At 40.9% G+C, this 20,177-nt stretch overlaps 1 protein-coding gene across 3 annotated transcripts in view; it reads right to left on the reverse strand.

The window, feature by feature from the left end:
* Positions 1-20,177, reverse strand: part of PTPN4 (protein tyrosine phosphatase non-receptor type 4) — a 135,562-nt gene that overhangs the window by 36,850 nt on the left and 78,535 nt on the right. For 2 of the 3 annotated variants that reach the window (XM_058195629.1, XM_058195639.1), the window contains exons 8-14: positions 19,678-19,798; positions 19,149-19,236; positions 17,178-17,266; positions 9,043-9,106; positions 8,037-8,209; positions 6,865-6,933; positions 1,248-1,382 (exon numbers count right to left, since the gene is read on the reverse strand). In XM_058195629.1, the coding sequence (XP_058051612.1) occupies positions 1,248-1,382; positions 6,865-6,933; positions 8,037-8,209; positions 9,043-9,106; positions 17,178-17,266; positions 19,149-19,236; positions 19,678-19,798 (739 nt within the window). The remainder of the gene's footprint in view (positions 1-1,247; positions 1,383-6,864; positions 6,934-8,036; positions 8,210-9,042; positions 9,107-17,177; positions 17,267-19,148; positions 19,237-19,677; positions 19,799-20,177) is intronic. The other variant, XM_058195648.1, reaches the window with a different exon arrangement.

Genomic DNA, 20,177 nt, shown 5'->3' on the forward strand with positions numbered 1-20,177 from the left:
AGAGGACCTCCCTGATTGTGGTTTAGCTTATACAGGAAGTAAAATGCATTACCTTTATAGATAGATAATAGTATTTGTGCAGAGTTCTGAGTTCAGAAATATGGTCTTCTGCACTGATTCTGTAAGACTCACTATTTATGTAACTAAATTACTGGAAGTTCCATTTGAACAGAAAGAGAAATCTGGATAGATAGGATGTTAAAACTATAGTTCAGTTATATAAATACCCTGGATAAACTATAGGCTTATATAACTGAAAAAAATGTAAAAACATCCACTTCCTGATTTAAATAAAACAGTTTGCCATTATATTTAAGTCCTAGTTACCTTAATCTGTTGCTTATTTAAACAAATCTCACTTTCCTGTTCCCAATTTTCTGCTCCTCACAGCAGGCTAGATGGGATAAGCCTATGTAACCTAAAGTAAACCCAGATTAGCCACACTGTGCTAAATAATGCTGTGATATAATTTTTAAGGAAACCCACAATGTAACCAAGAAATGAAAGGGATAAACCATAGGTTATTCAAAAGAAAACAAAGTGGTTTTAAATTAATTTAATCAAAACAAGTAATATGACTTGAATGATGCAAAATACAATCAAATTCTATGTCTAGATGCACTTTCTTAGGAGTAAATCTATTAAATACAGCAAAACCTAGATACAAGAGATATTATACAACTATTCTGTGTAACACATAGAAAATTTGTTCAAAAATGGTTTAGATGTAGTTAAAATTATGTGTTATACACATAATATTAAAGGCAATTTTATCCTTCTCCTTAATGATGCTTTATATTTACTTCCCGCACAAATAAAATCTGACAACTATATGTGAAAAATATTCTGAAATTAGCTATAAATAAATCAAGATTCTTTTTTTCAACCATGGGTATACTGTAAAATGCTCAAAGGGGACAAAGATCAGGTATATCTGGTTTAATTATAATTCTGAATATTATTCTATTAAATTTAACATACTGTTTACATCTCACAGTAAAGGGTACTGAATAAAATTATCATCAGTGGGAAGTTTTCTTTTCCCAGAATGAAAGTGGGAAATGCAAGCACTTAAAAAAAAAATCTAATATATTGAGCTGTTAGCTAAATCCTGCCTCAGTTACATGTGTGTGCTTCACTATGACATTATTTTAGCACACCAAGGAAGAACGTTACAATGATTTACTTTCATTAATCAAATGAAAAACAGGTAACTTGTTGTAAATGGATTATTCAACTTTACTTACTGATTAGGGGTTCCAGGTGGAGAACGGGATGGTAAACTTTGAGTTTCTAACCTGTCATCAGACAATGAATTTCTGCTGACAACCTCCCAGTCCATCCCACTTATCAATTTGCGAGCCAAAGGTTTACTTGGGGATCTAAAACAAATTTACACAAAATTACGAAGAATGATGTATCTGAAACTACTAGAAATTGAAATTAAAAATAAAATAACTACCCTTCCTCTTTATAGATACTGATATGCAGTGCATGTTATTTGACCATTTCTTCCAAAGAGAGACATATATTCTTATGGGACTTTTTTCATAAGAGGGAAAAAAAGCCAAATGCAATGAGAAGGATAGCTAAAGACAGAGCAAATTTTACAGTAATTCTGTATTGCTAAGGGAGGGGGGGGGGGGGAAGGAAAGCTGTTTGTGAAAGAAACATCTTTTTTCTTTTCTTTCCTAACTCTAAATTAGTTATTTGTTGCAATTACTTCCATAATTTACAGCTACATTCAAACTAAACCACTTGCAACTGAGAAGTCGAACCAATTTTACATTATTATTAATAGCATGGACACAAAAATCCAGACTTTTAGAAGAATTCTATTTCAAAGTTACAAGCAGTGCTGAAATTTGAGGGCTTCAGATGCAGTGAACACATGCAACACAAAAAATAAAGATATGTGACACATTTGCGCAATAAAAAATCCCCAGCTCTGAATAAAATTTAAGAATTTTTACTAACTTAGCTGGACCACAGCTGAATATGACAATCAGTTTTTAAAAATCTAGCCATAATGTAGCTGTGAAAGATACAAGTGATTACACATTTTTCAACTATTCATAGAAAATTATTTAAATGAAGTGTGATACACATATTTATATAACAATCATTATAACATCAACTATATTTATTTACGCTTATGTTCATTCTTAGTATCCATATGTTACTAGCTCAAATGTTATTCTTTTCTAGAAAAGGTTGTTTCAAAATTTTTTTTTAAAAAAATAAAACTATCATACTGCTATGAGTTAAACCATTTCTAAATTGCTTTTAAGGACAACAGGGATAAGCACTGTTTTCTACAAAAATAGTGCTCATCCAAAATATAAGGAAAAAGAAAAATATAAGGCAGCCTGGATAAAAATATTACCAACTTTTTGCAGACTAAATGCACATGTATTTTCTTTCTAGGAATGATGTAACTCTTTGAAAAACTCACCTTAATGATCAAACAGAAAACTACTTCAGTAACTTGATAAGCCAGGCAAAAACACTGAACTGTCAAACTACATTTAGAGCATTATTAAATGTTTGAAACTTACAGTCCCACCCACTCATGTCTGTTACCAAAACTTCCTGTTCTTTTTGAAAATTTCAAAGAAACATTTGCCACATTACAGCAGTATATCTTCTACTACCACAGCTTTATATAGTTTCCTCTTCTAATATCTTTTTTTTTTTTTTTATTCAAAAAGTTTTTATTAGTCAAAAAAGGTTTATACAAATACATATCAGGTATGGTAAATTTTCATTTTTCTTATCTAAAATAAGAATTTTACTCAAATTTTTTAACACATACAACAGCCATAAGGCAAGCAGGTGACACGAAGTAGCTAAGTTTGCAAATTTTAAATACGTAATAAAGAAGAGTCAAGAATAAACAGAATATCGTACAAAAGAGAATAAGGAAAACCAACACAAATATCTTTATCACTTCCTAGTTTTGGATCTCAGAACTCTGGGTTCAGCCTGACCCAACTCCAGGGCCGCAACAGCGGCAGCCGCTTCAGCCCCATGATCTATAACCTCCCCTTCTTCAATTCCTGGGTCATCTGATTCCAGGAAGGCTTTGTGTTCCTCCACATAGGCCGTAGCCTCCGCAATTGTACTGATTTTTTCGTAATGCCCTCCCGGAAAATCATCAATCCTCTGGCATCAGCCATCTGAAGCCCACTCCTTCTGGTACAATTTGCTTGACAAAAATAATATTTCTTTCTTTTTCACGCACCTGTCTGGGAATCTGCCTCAGAATGGCTATCTCCTGCCCCTGTAAATCAGTGCCCCACTCCTATGTTTTCTAAGAATTTCATCTCGCCTCTTCTCACAAATTTGACATGAACCTCTCTGGGAACTGCATGCGTGCGTGCATATTGCTAATTAACTCTATAAACTCGATCCACATCCCAATTCATGAAATCAACACCTCTCCCAAGAAATTCTCCCAACAATTTAGTCACAACATCTCTCAAGTCTTCTTGGTCCACTTCTTCCAAATTTTGAAACCTAAGGAAATAAGACATTTTATCCATCTGTAGTCCAAGCACAGCATTGCCTGTCGCCTCTCTTTTCTGCACTGCCCGATCTCACCCTCCAAACCTTCCACTTTCTGCTTGTTTTCTGCTGAAACTTGTTGAGTATCCTTTAAATCCTTTTGGATAGTCACAATTTCTGCTCTTATTTCATCCAATTTCTTGTCCATATTAGATAACTTTTCCAAAATTCTTCCATCTCTCCAGCAGTTGGTCTCTGACCTTTGCCATTAAGGAAAAAAATACAAAATCCTCAGGCAGGCACGATATCCTTGTAATTTCCTCCGGATCCACCAGGGGCACTCACAGGAGCAACGAGTCCAGAGTACAGTTAGTCAACCAGGAAGTCAAGGGAAGTGATGTCATCAAAATTCTCATAGTGAAGGCGGAAGCTGGACGCCACCACTGTTCCCCAGAAGGAGGGGGCCTCAAACCTTCCCTCCTAAATTTCTCCATCACCTCTTCTCCAGAGCTCCACAAAACCGTAATCTTCTTATTTTAAGTTCTCCTCTCTCCAGAATAACTCGTTCCTTCCAACCGCAGGGGAGAAAACCCCCGACCGGAGCACTCCACCACGCCACCGATATTCCCTTCCCTTCTCCTCCTCAATTCTTCTCCGTGCCCTGTTCACCACCAGGCTGCTGCAGTTATAATCCAATGCCCGGTGTCACTGGGCACAGCGCCCAGGCGACGACCAAAATAATGGCCGCGGCCTGTGGCCTCCGAACCCCGCCAAGCCTAGGACGCGCCAGCATCGGTCCCCACAGTCCTGTATGTCGGCTGGGAGACCCCTGGCGAGCCGTCCGTGCGGCAGGTGTCCTTTTCGGAACACCTGGCCCCTGAGGGCCTCGGCGGCGGCCGGATTCGGGCGCTGGAGGCAGGAGAAGCCTTCCAGACGTCCGTTGCCGCTGGATACCGGAAGTCGTCTCCTCCTCTTCTAATATCTATGTCCTTGAGAACATTTAACAACTAATCAAAGACAATGACAACATGACTGACAAGACAATGATGACAATGCTCACTAGGTTAATTAAAGGTTAAGATCTGGGCACGAAGAAAGTTTCCAATCTCCTTTACTATAATCAAGACAACATTACTGAACCGTCAATAGTTTTTGTGATCTTCCATAAAATAGATACAGTAATGCACTCTTCTGGTTTCTAGTCTTTCTTTTCATAAAGTTTGTCTTTGGCATCTGCAACACATCTTTTCCTTTGGAAAATCCATTTAAAAAGACATTTCTTTCTTCATATTCTAGCACAATAGCCTTTTCTGGATTTCTAGAGTAAGTATATGGGTAATCCTTGACTTACTGACTGATTCATTTAGTGACTGTTTGAAATTACGACAATATTTTAAAAAGTGATTTCTAGCCAGTCCTTGTACTTATGACTATTGCGGTCACATGACGAAACTTTGGGTGCTTTGCAACTAGTGTGTATTTATAAGATTGCAATGTCCTGAGACCACAGGATTATCATATGAGACCTTTCTAGACAGTTTCCGACAAAGAAAGTCAATGAGGGAAGCCGGATTCAATTAATGAACATATAATTCACTTAATGACTGCAGTGCTTCACTTAACAAAAGCGGCAAAAGTTGTAAAATTGAATGTGTCTCACTTAATGACCATCTTACTTAGCAACCGAAGTTCTGGTCCCAATTGTGGTTCTTTCTAGGGATTATGATTACCAACTAGCTTTTGGAAGCCTTAGGCTGGTTCTGGTTCCTTCTCTCTTCATCTGCTCTGCATGGTCTAGGATAGTGATGGCTAACCTTTTTGCCGTCGCGTGCCAAAAGTGTGTGTAGGGTGTTCGCGCGTGCGTCCACACCCATAATTCAATGCTTCCCACGCATGTTTGTGTGTGACCCCCCCACGGTCCCCCCACTTTTGGCATGAGATGGCAAAAAGGTTACCTATGGGCCCGGTAGTCCCGTTTTTCGCCCTCCCCAGGCTCCAGAGGCCTTCTTGGAGTCTGGGGAGGGCGAAAACGGCCTCCCCCACCCCCCTGGAAGCCGTCCGGAGGCCAGAAACAACGGTGAGCCCGGAAGGCCCAAAAATCAGTTGGCCAGCACGTGCATGTGTGCTGGAGCTAAGCTAGGGCAACGCGCGTGTGCCCACAGATATGGCTCTGCATGCCACCTGTGGCATATGTGCCATAGGTTCACCATCACAGGTCTAGGAACACTCCTTTCTGACCCTGAGAATCCTCTCACCATTTGATTCTTCTTTCATCGTGAAAGTTTCAAAGCTTTTCAGTCAGTTCCTCCTGCCTGATTTTTTTCCTTTTCTCTCTCTCTGTTGCTTTCCTCCTTTTGCTCTCTTTCTTCTACAATAATTTTCAATAACGTGACCATAATTTTGTTTTTTATTGCTTTTCACTGAAGTCACTTTTCTGTTTTTACTACTGGTAACCATAGAGGGATGCTTTATAATATAGTTAAAGATGTATAGTATAACTTTTAGTGTCAGGGACTGAGGCCCATAATAAGCAAGTCCATATCAGTCCATTCCATTTTTCTTGTGATTGAAGAGGTGGGATTTTTTGACCTTTTTATTCACTTTTCAGTTATTGCTTCTATTGATGGAAAATACTAAGAATTATATTGTTAATTTTTGCAATGTGTTATTTTTAAATATTTTTTTTAAAAAATTCAGCCTTTATTATTTTTATAAATAACTCAAGATAGCAAACAGACTCAATATATCTTCCTCCTATTTTTCCCACAAAAACCCTGTGAGATGGGTTGAACTGAGACAGAGTGACTGGTTCAAGGTCATCTAGCCAACTTTTTATGCCTAAAGTGGGGCTAGAACTCACGATCTCCTAGTTTTTAGTGTGGTATCTGAACACTAACCAAACAAAACTAGGTAAACAATGAAAAAAATGTTCCACAATATCACTTTTAAACTATATTAGTTTCTGGCAAGTCTATGGCCCAATGAGAATAGTAGCAGGAGTTGGAGATATTCTAGAGGGAGTTAATGGAGCAAATAGAGAAAATAGGTTCACTATATGTAAAGAATAAATGGCATTCCGAAGTTTTGCGGATCAAGATTTCCATTGGATCTTACTCATCAATGCCAAAAGCCAATACAGTCTTGATCAGCTGGCATGTCTCAATAGGAAGTATGGCAACAAACCCAGTCTTGCTCCTTCTTCGATGTGTCTAAAATTTTATGTGTCAAGAGAACTTCTATCCAGGGTTATTATTGATTGGTTATACCCAATCAATTTTGAAAGTAAGGAGAAATCTAAATAAGAGGCAATATGAATATGTTTATCATACTGCATGCAAGTCACTTTAAATTGCTTACCTGGCAAACACCCTGTCCTTGTTTGCCCTTTCTTTGCCATATTGTACAGACTGGACTTCTGTTCTCCCACTGAAAATGAAGTGTAATATTGAGATTGTAAAGAAAAATAAGAAGTACTTTACTTGTCTGAAATAAGAGAAATGAATTCCAAAATGAAGAGTAAAATTTATAACTGTATTGCCAGCAATAAACAATGGGACTACCTTCCTGTAATCCTACAAATAATTTTAATGTATATTTTATATCTGTACGATTTTACTTTAACTGTATTGCATTTAGGGATATCTGCCTGTCCTGAATTTAGCTAAGTATTTAAAAGTCTCAGAGAACATCATCACTAGGAATATAACTTTTACTCAGGCATTTCTAACTGGGAGATTCTGAGACCTGAATAGTCTCATTCCTATGATAATTACAGCAAATCTTGGTACTACCTATTTCCCTTCTTGGTGTGACCACACAAAGTAGTCAATAAGTTTTCCACTTCATTTTAAACTGCAGCCAAACTGAGAGGGAGAAAAAAAGTCACCAATGTATGTAGCTTAATGCAATTCAGACCAAGCAACCATGTTTTCCCGAAAATAAGACCCTGTCTTGTATTTTTTTAAACCCTGAAATAAGCGCTTGGCCTTATTGCCATGCACTCAAAAGCCCATTTGGGCTTATTATCAGATGTCTTGTTTTGGGGGAAACAGGGTAGTCCTCTTTCAGGGGTGCGATGTCTACGTAGCAATCTCAGCTTTCAAACAAAATTCCACTGCTTGGGTGCAATGTGGGTGACTAATCTGTGCACCGAGGACTGAATGCTCCTGAAGTGCCCTTTTTGTAACCTAGGAGTCATGTGTATGGTAAAGCCTGCTGAAAGAGTGGTTTCCTGTTATATTATAGAAATATGAATACTCCAGGGTAACCCAAAAGTACACAAATCAGTTTAAAAAACAAAACTATAAACAAAGAAAACTTCTAAATCTTCCTCTTGCACCCAACCTCATCTATGAGTATAATATATACTCCCAAAAATGTTGTGATATTTGGCCACAAAAAGATTTTGCTCATCTTTGGGCTATCAAATTAAGAACATTTGCTATTTCAACAGCAATTTAATGGTAAGTTTTCAACTGTAACATTTCTTTTATATTCTTCTTATCACATGAAATATAGACGCAACTTACCAGTACCGAAACTTTGACCCTAAAGTAAAATAATGTGCAAAAAAGTTCTTCTGAGGTGGCAGTGGTCTGTCCAACCGGAAAAAAGTATGATGTTCTACACAAGCTTTCCATAAATTTTTACACGCTCGATAATTCACCATGTTGAAGCCCAATAAAGTTTCTCTAGATTCATGCTAGAAAGAAAGGATTAATATTTGTTAGTCAGTTCCAAAGGATTCTTATTTAAGTACTACAATGTATGTAAGATGGAGATACCACATGTATTTTGTAAATAGTATTGCTTCACAACCCCTTCCCCCAATATACACAACTTTTAATTGTTTGTGAGGTGCAGGATTCATTAGTGTGAACCAACATGAGGTTTTGCACAACTTTGGGCAATTTAGTACAGCTTAGTGATCACCAAAAAAGGTAAATAAAATCCACATTTTTCTTTCCATCTCTGTCAATCTGTGTAATTTCTCTGCCATGGGTGATATATTAGCTGCCAGCTGTTAATGTTCAGAAGCAATTATCAGCTTCCTATCAGCCTAAGCCAGAGCTTCTGCTTTTCTAAAAGCTAGGAACCAGCTAGCAATAACAGAAACATTGTTAGATTAAAAGTGACAACATTCAGTAGACGGGGACCAAAAGTGCTGGAAGATGAAAGGCCAACCTGTCCAGGAAAGCTTTGTGACTACAGTCACAGATTGATGATAGCAGATTGTAGCTTTTTAAAAAATCTTCCTCCCCCCAAAAGGAGGTTATCAACAACTTCAGAGAGCTTCTTATCATCAGGCTGCTATAAGCTAGACATGTATGGCCTTTTTCAATCTCCCCGGACTCTATGCACAAAGAATAATTTCTGCCAGATTTATTATATTAAAAATAACTTAGCCTACAACTAGACAATTACAAAATTAACATACTTTTATATTTTAATCAGGTATGAAGCTCTACAGAGAACATTTTCAAAATAAAATATAATCTAGTATGAAATATATTAATTAGCAGTATCAATACTCACCAATTCCTTTCTAAGTTGAATGAAAAACTGCTTGCATTTAAAAGAAATTTTTATGATTTTCAACCTAAATGAAATAAAAATCACAATAAGCTAATCATTTCTTTAGATGTATTAATTGGACAAGGATGGTAACTGTATTCAACATTTACAGGACAGATATCCATCATTTCATTTACTTGTCTAAATCTTTTCCAACCTAAATTTTATTAGTGGAGCACTATACCTCAAAGACTATTTACTACCAGCAAAACTACCTTTTCATGTATGTATGTATGTATGTATGTATGTATGTATGTATGTATGTATGTATGTATGTATGCATTCAATTTATATGGGCTGACCATCCCTTGATTATGTTTATCAAGATATAAATTATTTCTACATACAAAAGCTGTGAATGCAAGAAATAGTTCAGATATGTATATTGAACTTAGATTTGTGCTGCTAGTACCTTCACTCTCTCATTCACTGCCATAATGATTACATAAATTGAGTGTTACATGTAAGAGGGAGAGTTCAGACATTATTCTCTGTGATTTAACGGCCAAGATTGGCAGGCCTGCTCTCCTTCCCTCAGCCTTCTCTGCCTCTCCTGTGTTGAAAGAATGGAAGGAAGGAAGGAAGGAAGGAGAGTTTACTTCCACTGTACTAAGAATGTTATTGGTCATCAAAGAACAGAAAACGGAGAGGTGGCGGCATATTTGCTCTACTGTAGCTCCCATTATTACCATTGGAAAATACCATACTGATGCATAAAAAACGGGGAAAACAAAATCATTTAAACTCATGTTAATCGTGAGCAAGGAATTTTTTTAAAAAAGTTATCTCTAATAATATAGGTCTTTATTGGCTCAATAACTGGAGAAGATAAATTAAGTGAACAAGTGGAGCAGAGATGAGGATGGTATAGTTATCCTATATAGTTAACCCTAACACTAGCCCTGCTTGAACTCTTAATACCATCAATCATGATATCATTCTAAACCAGTTGACAGGGTTGGGAATGGGAGGCATTATTTATTTATTTATTTTATTTATTTATTTAATCAAATTTTTATACCACCCTATCTCCCGAAGGACTCAGGGCGGTTTACAGCCCGATAAAAATACAAATATAATACAAGATTAAATTAAAAAACTTATTTAAATAGGCCAAAATTTAAAATTACGATTAAAATGATAAAACCCCATTAAAATTAATTTTAAAATTAAAATTTTAGTCCAGTCCTGCACAAATAAATAGATGTGTTTTATTCATCAGTGGTTCTTCTCCTTCTCCCAAGGTCAATTCTAACTGGTGTTGGGGGGGGGGGGGAGATAGTGAGGGGAGAAGTCCAGTTTTAGGCCCTTGGTCTATCAAGTGCAGCAGAGCTCAACACTCCCCGTTTCTATTTAACGTTTACATGAAACTGCTGGGTGAAGTCATTTGTCGGCCCAGAGCTAAGTATAATTACTGTACATCTCTGCCTTGGGCCACCCAAGTGATGCTATCAAGGTGCCTTCCCAATGCCTGGAGGCTGTATTGGCCTGGATGGGAAAGAATTAGTTTCAGCTCAACTGTAATGAGACTACGGCTGTGGGTTTTAGGATCCCTCATATCTCATGATCCGACATCATTAACTTTGGTTGAGGCAACATTCCTCCAGTCAGAGGTAGTGTGTAATCTGGGGATTCTCCAGGAACCTTGGCTTCTGCTCAAAGAGAAAAAACATATATTGTGTGCCCATCTGTACCCTATCAGTCTTCCCAGGTAGACTGGACAGGAAATATAGCCAGATGATTACTTTATTTTATTGTAAGACTACATTAATAGAATCTTGCAAGTCTGAAAGTAAAAATCTCCTGTTCTCTCCTTTACAGCATGAAAATCTAGGGAGAGTTACTTCTGAGCCTCCTTTTCAGCCCATACAGCTGCTGGCTATATTGTCTCTTATCCATTTTCTGGGCAGCTTTTCTTTGTCCTGCCTCTCAAGGTTTTTCTCACATATCATTACAGGTCCTTTCCTAGATCAAAAGACACTGCTCACAACCACTCATACCTTTGTTACTGCAATGTGCTTTGCATGAGTTTGTCCTTAAAAAACAATTGGAAACTGTAATTGGTCAGGAAGGCATAATATTGAATGCTGATCTTCAGAGTTGATTAAAAATGAGTCCGACATGTTTTATCCCCCCAAAGTTTAACATATAAAGCCTGCAGTATGTAGTATACTGTAAAAATATACTATATATTACCATTCTGAGGCATTTTTTAAAAAAATTCTTAGTCCAGTCCTGCACAAATAAATAGATGTGTTTTATTCATCAGTGGTTCTTCTCCTTCTTCCAAGGTCAATTCTAACTGGTGTTGGGGGGGGGGAGATAGTGAGGGGAGAAGTCCAGTTTTAGGCCCTTGGTCTATCAAGTGCAGCAGAGCTCAACACTCCCCGTTTCTATTTAACGTTTACATGAAACTGCTGGGTGAAGTCATTTGTCGGCCCAGAGCTAAGTATAATTACTGTACATCTCTGCCTTGGGCCACCCAAGTGATGCTATCAAGTGCAGCAGAGCTCAACACTCCCCGTTTCTATTTAACGTTTACATGAAACTGCTGGGTGAAGTCATTTGTCGGCCCAGAGCTAAGTATAATTACTGTACATCTCTGCCTTGGGCCACCCAAGTGATGCTATCAAGGTGCCTTCCCAATGCCTGGAGGCTGTATTGGCCTGGATGGGAAAGAATTAGTTTCAGCTCAACTGTAATGAGATTACGGCTGTGGGTTTTAGGATCCCTCATATCTCATGATCCGACATCATTAACTTTGGTTGAGGCAACATTCCTCCAGTCAGAGGTAGTGTGTAATCTGGGGATTCTCCAGGAACCTTGGCTTCTGCTCAAAGAGAAAAAACATATATTGTGTGCCCATCTGTACCCTATCAGTCTTCCCAGGTAGACTGGACAGGAAATATAGCCAGATGATTACTTTATTTTATTGTAAGACTACATTAATAGAATCTTGCAAGTCTGAAAGTAAAAATCTCCTGTTCTCTCCTTTACAGCATGAAAATCTAGGGAGAGTTACTTCTGAGCCTCCTTTTCAGCCCATACAGCTGCTGGCTATATTGTCTCTTATCCATTTTCTGGGCAGCTTTTCTTTGTCCTGTCTCTCAAGGTTTTTCCTCACATCATTACAGGTCCTTTCCTAGATCAAAAGACACTGCTCACAACCACTCATACCTTTGTTACTGCAATGTGCTTTGCATGAGTTTGTCCTTAAAAAACAATTGGAAACTGTAATTGGTCAGGAAGGCATAATATTGAATGCTGATCTTCAGAGTTGATTAAAAATGAGTCCGACATGTTTTATCCCCCCAAAGTTTAACATATAAAGCCTGCAGTATGTAGTATACTGTAAAAATATACTATATATTACCATTCTGAGGCATTTTTTAAAAAAATTCTTAGTATACGAAAAGGTGACCAACTTAGATCTTATACATACTTAAAAATGAAAGCTATCACTCTGTAATATAGGTGGTCCTTGTTTAACAACTACTCATCCAGTGAAGGTTTGAATGCTGACTAGACTCATGAGTCTTAGTTATGATCAGTCCCCACAATTACAGCCATTGCAGTACCCCGTAGTCATGTTATTGCAACTTGTAACCCACTGGTGTCAAACTCGCTGTGTCACGTTGCTGTCATTGACTGCTTCCCATCAGGACTGACTGACAGACTGGTTGTGGTCACTGTATCATCTGTTACCATCTTGACCGTCCCAGAATGGGCCTCCTGCCGGACTTTCTTGGTGATGCGAACGTTTACGGCGGCTGACCTTCTTGCCCTGCGAGATGCCCCTCTCTCGCGGGTTTGGCCCTCCATACTATCGAGGGCCCACCATGAGGACGGGCTTTGGAGCCCCGAGAGGTGGCATGCTAAAAATAGGAGGCTTAGGGGCTTTTTAATTAGCTGTTTTAAGAGATTTTTTAAGGGGAGTTTTAATGGGGATTTTAAGGGTTGGGAGGGGGGGAGGGATTCGACGGGTAGGGGAGAGAACCCGTCGGGGAGGGGGGGTGGGAGGGTTAGGGCGGGTATTGGGAGTAGCCCGCCGGGTGGGGAGCCAGTCCTTGCGCGTGCTCGTGGCGGTTCAGTAATGGGTTCGGAGGTTATAAGGGGGGATTGCGTTCCTTTTGGTGAGGGTGGTTCCATTTGCACGGTAAGTGGGAGGGGCAGATATGGCGGAAGGGGGGGACTGTATCGTTCTGGGGGGGTGCGCGCTCGATGTCTGCAGGCGATCGCGCGCCCCGATCCCCCTCCCCTCTCCCATTCCCCGGATGGGCAAGACCCTCAGAGCCTGGGCCTTCATCTGATGTTATGCAACGCACGGTCCGTGGTTGGCCAAGGCCCCCTAATACATGATCTGATTCAGGGGTGCCGCGGATATTATAGGCGCACGGAGACCTGGTTGGGCACTGAAGGCGTGCCCTGGTCGAGATGTGCCCACCGGGTTTCCGTGCATTCCATCAGCCGAGGGCCCAGGGTAGGGGTGGGGGTGGCGGTTGTTATTAAAGAGAGTCTAGAGCCGAGGGAGACCACTGTACCTCAGATTGCCGGGTGTGAATCCTCTTGTGAGGTGGGGTCATAGGTGTCAGATGGGCTTGCTGGTCACGCACCTGGCTCCTTGCTGCGTGACAGCCGCCTGCCCGAGCTCCTGGAGGTGCTTGCTGGGTGGCAGTGGAGACCCCCAGACTTTTAGTCATGGGGGACTTTAACTTGCCATCTGCCGGCTCGTCATCGACAGTAGCTCGGGAGTTCATGGCTTCCATGACGGCCCTGGACCTGACTCAAGTAGTGGATGGCCCCACTCACATCGGGGGAGGCACACTGGACCTGATTTTCATCTCTGGTCGGTGGTTGAAGGATCTGGACTTGAGAGATATAGTCACAGAACCTTTGTCATGGTCAGATCACTCGCTCCTTCGCCTAGACTTTCTGACCGCTACCCAACACCGCAGGGAGACGGAACCATTACGTTGGTACCGTCCCAGGCGCCTGATGGACCCGGAGAGGTTCCGGACGGAGCTTGGGCCACTTCCTGAGGGTCTGGCTCACGGCACGGCAGAGGAACTAGCCGCAGCCTGGGAACGGGCTGCGGCTGGGGCTTTAGACCGTGTCGTGCCTCTGCGGCCTCTGACCCGGCGCAGATCCCAACCGGCTCCTTGGTTCTCCGAGGAGCTGAGGGGGATGAAACGCCGGAGAAGACGCCTAGAGAGTTCTTGGAGGTCCAGCCGCTCAGAGGCTGATCGGACACTAGTTAGATCCTATACTAGGACCTACCTAGTGGCACTGAGGGAAGCGAGGCGTTGCTACGGCTCCCTCATTGCGTCGGCAGATAACCGCCCAGCTGCCCTGTTTCGGGTGACCCGCTCCCTCCTTCACCAGGGGGAGCGGGATGACCCGTTGCAGGGACGTGCTGAGGAGTTTAACGGTTATCTATACGATAAAATCGTTCAGCTTCGGGACGGTCTGGACCAAAATTGTGGCGATTCGGACGGGGCGTCTGAGGGCGGTCTTGGTGATATTGTCTGGGATGAGTTTGACCCTGTGGCTCCCGAGGACATGGACAGGTTGCTGGGTAGACTGAATGCCACCACGTGTTTACTGGACCCGTGCCCCTCCTGGCTGGTGCTGGCCACTCAGGAGGTGACACGAGGCTGGCTCCAGGCGATTACGAGCGCTTCCTTGTTGGAGGGAGTCTTTCCCGCCGCCTTGAAAGAGGCGGTGGTGAGGCCCCTTCTCAAGAAGCCTTACCTGGACCCGGCTATTTTAGGTAATTATCGTCGTCTCCAACCCGCCGCGCGAAGGTTGTAGAGAGTATGGTGGCATATCAGTTTCCTCCACCTGGAGGAAACTGTCTATCTAGACCTGCTCCAGTCCGCTTCCGCCCGGCTACAGCACTGAGACGGCTTTGGTCGCATTGGTGGATGATCTCTGGAGGGCCAGGGATAGGGGTTGTTCCTCTGCCCTGGTCCTATTAGACCTCTCAGCGGCTTTTGATACCATCGGCCATGGTATCCTGCTGCGCCGGTTGGAGGGATTGGGAGTGAGAGGCACCGCTTATCGGTGGTTCTCCTCCTATCTCTCCGACCGTCGCAGACGGTGTTGACGGGGGCAGAGGTCGACCGCGGCGCCTCACTTGTGGGTGCCGCAGGGCCGATTCTCTCGCCTTCTGTTCAACATCTATATGAAGCCGCTGGGTGAGATCATCAGTGGCTTCGTGTGAGGTACCAGCTGTACGCTGATGACACCCAGCTGTACTTTTCCACACCGGCCACCCCAATGAAGCTATCAAGTGCTGTCCCGGTGTTTGGAAGCCGACGGGTCTGGATGGGGAGAAACAGGCTCAAGCTCAATCCTCCAAGACGGAGTGGCTGTGGATGCCGGCATCCCGGTACAGTCAGCTGAGTCCACGGCTGACTGTTGGGAGCGAGTCATTGGCCCCGATGGAGAGGGTGCGCAACTTGGGCGTTCTCCTGGATGAACGGCTGTCTTTGAAGACCACCTGACGGCCGCCTCCAGGAGAGCTTTCCACCAGGTTCGCCTGGTGCGCCAGCTGCGCCTTTCTAGACCGGGATGCCTTGTGCACAGTCACCACGCCTCGTGACGCCTCGCCTGGATTACTGCAATGCTCTCACATGGGGCTCCCTTGAGGGGCATCCGGAGGCTTCAGTTAGTCCAGAACGCGGCTGCGCTGGTGATAGAGGGAGCCCTCGTGGCTCCCGCGTGACACCTATCCTGCGCAGACTGCACTGGCTACCTGTGGCCTTCCGGTGCGCTTCAAGGTGTTGGTGAACGTCTTCAAAGCGCCCATGGCATAGGGCCGGGCTATTTACGGGACCGCCTACTGCTACCGAATACCTCCCACCGACCCGTGCGCCTCACAGAGAGGGACTCTCAGGGTGCCGTCGGTGCGTCAGTGTCATCTGGCGACGCCCAGGGAAGGGCCTTCTGTGGGGCTCGCCTCTGGAACGAACTCCCCCCGGGACTCCGTCAACTTCCGGACCTCCGAACCTTTCGTCATGAGCTTAAAACGCATTTATTCATCTGCAGGACTGGGTTAGTTTTTAAATTTATGGGTTTTAATTGGGTTTTATTATTTATTCTAAATTTTAATTTCGCCCAATTGAATAAGTTTTTTAATTGTATTTTAATTGTGTTTATATTGTAACATTATTGTGTATTTTATTTGGCTGTGAACCGCCCTGAGTCCTTCGGGAGAAGGGCGGTATAGAAATTTAAATAATAATAATAATAATAATAATAATAATAATAATAATGTGACGTATTGCAACCCCCCACCTTCATGGAACTGGAATGGGCACGGCCTGTGTGTGACGCATCCGGTCTATGGGCTGCCAGTTTGACATCCCTCTTCTAACCTTTCCTGCCTCTGACGAATGAAGTCAAGAAGGAAGCTAGTGTTGTGGTCTGCCAGCAGCCTGCAAACAGCGATGAGGCTGAGGTGAGGCCAGGGCCATCGGGGAGTGAGGTGCCGACTCCAGAGCCTCCAGAGACTGATAGTAGGAGGAGCCTGTTCCTAATGCACGCATGAGAAGAGCTTCCAGAAGGTAAGAGCAGCTCAAGCAAAACAGACAACTTGGGAGTAGGGCCAAGAGATGATTGGCCCCTCCCATAAGGCTTAAAACAGACCAGTAACAGCTTTTGGGCTTTCCCAGAAAACAATGTTGGTAGCTTCATCTTCTGCTTCGTCTATGTCTTGCATTTATTTTTGTGACTTCTAAATGTTTGCCAAGAAAGGCCTTTGGCAGTTTGCCTAATTGGACCAAGGTTTGCGATAGGACTGAGGAATTTGGGTTGGGAGGAATTTGTTTTAATTTGAGTTGAATGATGCGAATGAACTAATTCTCAGCTGTTCGAATAAAGGTGTTTTTTTTTTCACGGACTGAGTTTCCTACTACCTACTTGGGCCTGGGTCACAACAGCTGGCAGGATGTTGCAAGTTGAGATCACATGAAGTCCTTGCTTAACTTACTTATGACCATGTCCCTTAATGGATTTTCCAGTCCTGTTTAGTGTCATTCAGTGAGGAATATCTGTACATAGCAAATAATAATGCTTTTAAAACATATCCTTACCATGGAAAGGTGTTAATTCGTACCCTGTTCTTATAAATGAGTATGCCTCCTGACATTACTCCAATCATAATTTCATTATTACTTTGATCCTATAAAAAGAACAAGAAAATTATGAATACTTATTCATTTCTTGTGTGAAATATTACAACTTTTATCATCTGTAAAGAAACAATAAGTCTTCCTTAATGGGTCTTTAATGTCAATTTGCATTAAGGAAAACATTTTTTGACTTAATATCATATTCTGGCTCTTCTGCTTTCCCCATACTCTCACTATCAATCAACGTCCTAAGGTTCTCCTGTATTTTTCCCCAATAAAGAACTATTCTATGTCTATTTAAACACAATTGATCGTATGGCAGAAAAATACAATAATCACAAAACTTGAAATAATATAGTATCCTGCTAGACCCTAGTGTTGCCAATGACAAGGGCCATGCTGCTGGGCTGGGACCGCTGAGGTTCCCAGGGGTGGCTGTGGCTTTGCACTCTATTGCAGGACCCTCACAACTCACACATAGCCTGCACCAGGCATAGCAGGGTCTCCCCACTCGAAACACCTTGGCCCTGGGACTTAGAACTCTGTCCATTTAACGACCGTAAGTTTATTCAGTGACTGCAATTGGGAGTATTGGGGTTGTGGTCATTGAGCAAGGAGGTCAGGTAATGTCTTGCTTAACAACCACTTCACTTCACTCAGTGATCAAGATACTGTTCTCAATTGTGGTCGAAAACTAGCAGTAATATTATAACTGAACATTCCAATTAAGCATGGCTAACTTTAAATGCCCTGACACAGATACCATCATAACATTATACTTTGTATAATAGGAAGTGGTTGCTAGACTTCTTCCAAAACTTGTTCTCCCTCTTTTCTGGGTTTAAGAAAAATTCAATATTTAATTGATTAACCAGCAAATATATTGAATTAATTCTTATATGTAAGTTAATTACGCAGTGCAATTGTCCATTTCTGATTAAAAATCATGTGAAACACTGAACAAACATGCTTAATTCTATCACGAACTCTGAACTATAAGATCACACGCATTTCCTGATTCTCTAAGCTCTTTATTACTAAAGGTAAGAATTGCCTCTATGAAAGAGGGCAAAGTTTATGATACTTTGATCTTAAAGGCAGACATTTATTGTTTGTGATAAGACTTCAGATGCTGATACTCGCTTCTTATATTACATTACAAAGTATTTATATACTTAAATGGAGTGGGGGGAGGCAATGGGAAAGGGGAGGAGAAAAACAATGGTGATTGTTAACTGCTACAGTTGAGACTGTGAAGTGGGGGTTACTTTGCATATACATCTATTCAAACACAACAAAGGCTCAGCATATGCCAGATTTCTTCTCTTTTATTGGGCTAAAATGTATGTGTTAGCAATGGATTGTATGCTCAGCTGAGCACTACTATTAAGAAAATTAATATGGTTTTTCCATCTTCTCATCAAGTCCAGAGATGAGGAAGAGAGAAAACAACTCAAAACTCAGCACTTAATGACTACTTTTAGCTACTACTTACTTGCTACTTCGAACTTTCCTTTTTTAATTTTAATATGAATTTAAATTGTTATAAGGTGCCTCATGAAAATTAAGAGAATCAAGTTATTTTCCATCAATACAATCTTTTAAGCACACCACGTGAAAACATCTTTGAATGCAATTTAGAAGCAGTTAATATTTACTCATATGTAAAGGTGGATCAAATTGCAGCCTTTTAAAATACTAATTACTACTTTACATGCCAGGTTTGTAGTTAAGAATTTTTATTAAAAGCTTTAATTGCATGGGTTATGTAAAACAAAACATAATTGGATTAAATTTTGAATACATCACTTTATACAGTTTAATTCATGCTCATTTACTCTGAATATTTAAATGTATTTAAAATTGATAATTCATACAAAACAAGTTTACAGATGATACCCACTAAAACAGTAGCAATTTATTCAAACCTACCCTTGCATAGTGCAGTTCAACTCCATAGAGTTCTAAGGTTCGGGCAGTACTGAGATAACTGAACTCTGCTTCAGCTGGAGACAAACCTCTATATGGAGGCAAAAATAAGTAAACTTTAAATTCTTTTAAAATGCTTGTAAAATGAACCGGCAAGCCCTTGCCTAAAAACAAAACTTTCTCCATGAAATATGGAAGAATGTAGTTTCAGTATTATACAGAAATAGTTGATTGCAAAACTGTATTTTTGCATACCTTATTTAATAGACCCTGTTAGCAGGAATTCAACATAAATATAGTATCAACAAGGACAAGGGCGTGCTCTTTCACAAGACCTCTTTTTTATAGGTTTGCAATTATATGTTTGCTTTAAATGCTTTATTTCTTCATAAGAAGTAAATAGCACACCATGGAAAAAGCTAGGTTATAATTCAGATGGCTACTTTTGCTCTGCACACACCTAATAGTTCTGCAGGAAGAGAATCAGTCATGTCATTTTTTTATTATAACTTTATATTTTTGTCATGCTTACATATGTTGCTGATGTAGTTTGGATATTTCTTTTTCAAAGTCTTGAGGCTGGCCAGGGATGAAAGAGTAATCCGAGAGGTAGCCCGGGAAGTTATCTGTAAGGTTGTAGTCTCCCAATTCAGCTGAAAGTTAAAATAAGCTATTTATATAACAGCAACCCTGTTTCAACAACTTGCAGAACAAACAGAAGATACGGAAATAAAAACAGTTTATCTCCTCAGATCTTTCCACAAATGAATCAACTTGACTGTTATCCTGTGAAGATGAATATACATGAATCATTTCTTGAATATTAGTGTCAGAAAAACTTCAACCATCTGGTGCATGTTTGCTTGAAAGCAAATCCTATGAATTCCATATGAATCGCCTTCAAAATATGTTTCATTGAATCACATATATAATTCGATTGAATTATTTAATATACTAGTACCAATCTAATATTAAATATCTGATGACAGTACAGTTATTTCTTGACTTACAAACAGTTTGTTTAGTGAATGA

The sequence above is a fragment of the Ahaetulla prasina genome, chromosome 1, assembly GCF_028640845.1.
Source record: "Ahaetulla prasina isolate Xishuangbanna chromosome 1, ASM2864084v1, whole genome shotgun sequence".
In the NCBI taxonomy this organism is placed as follows: domain Eukaryota; kingdom Metazoa; phylum Chordata; class Lepidosauria; order Squamata; family Colubridae; genus Ahaetulla; species Ahaetulla prasina.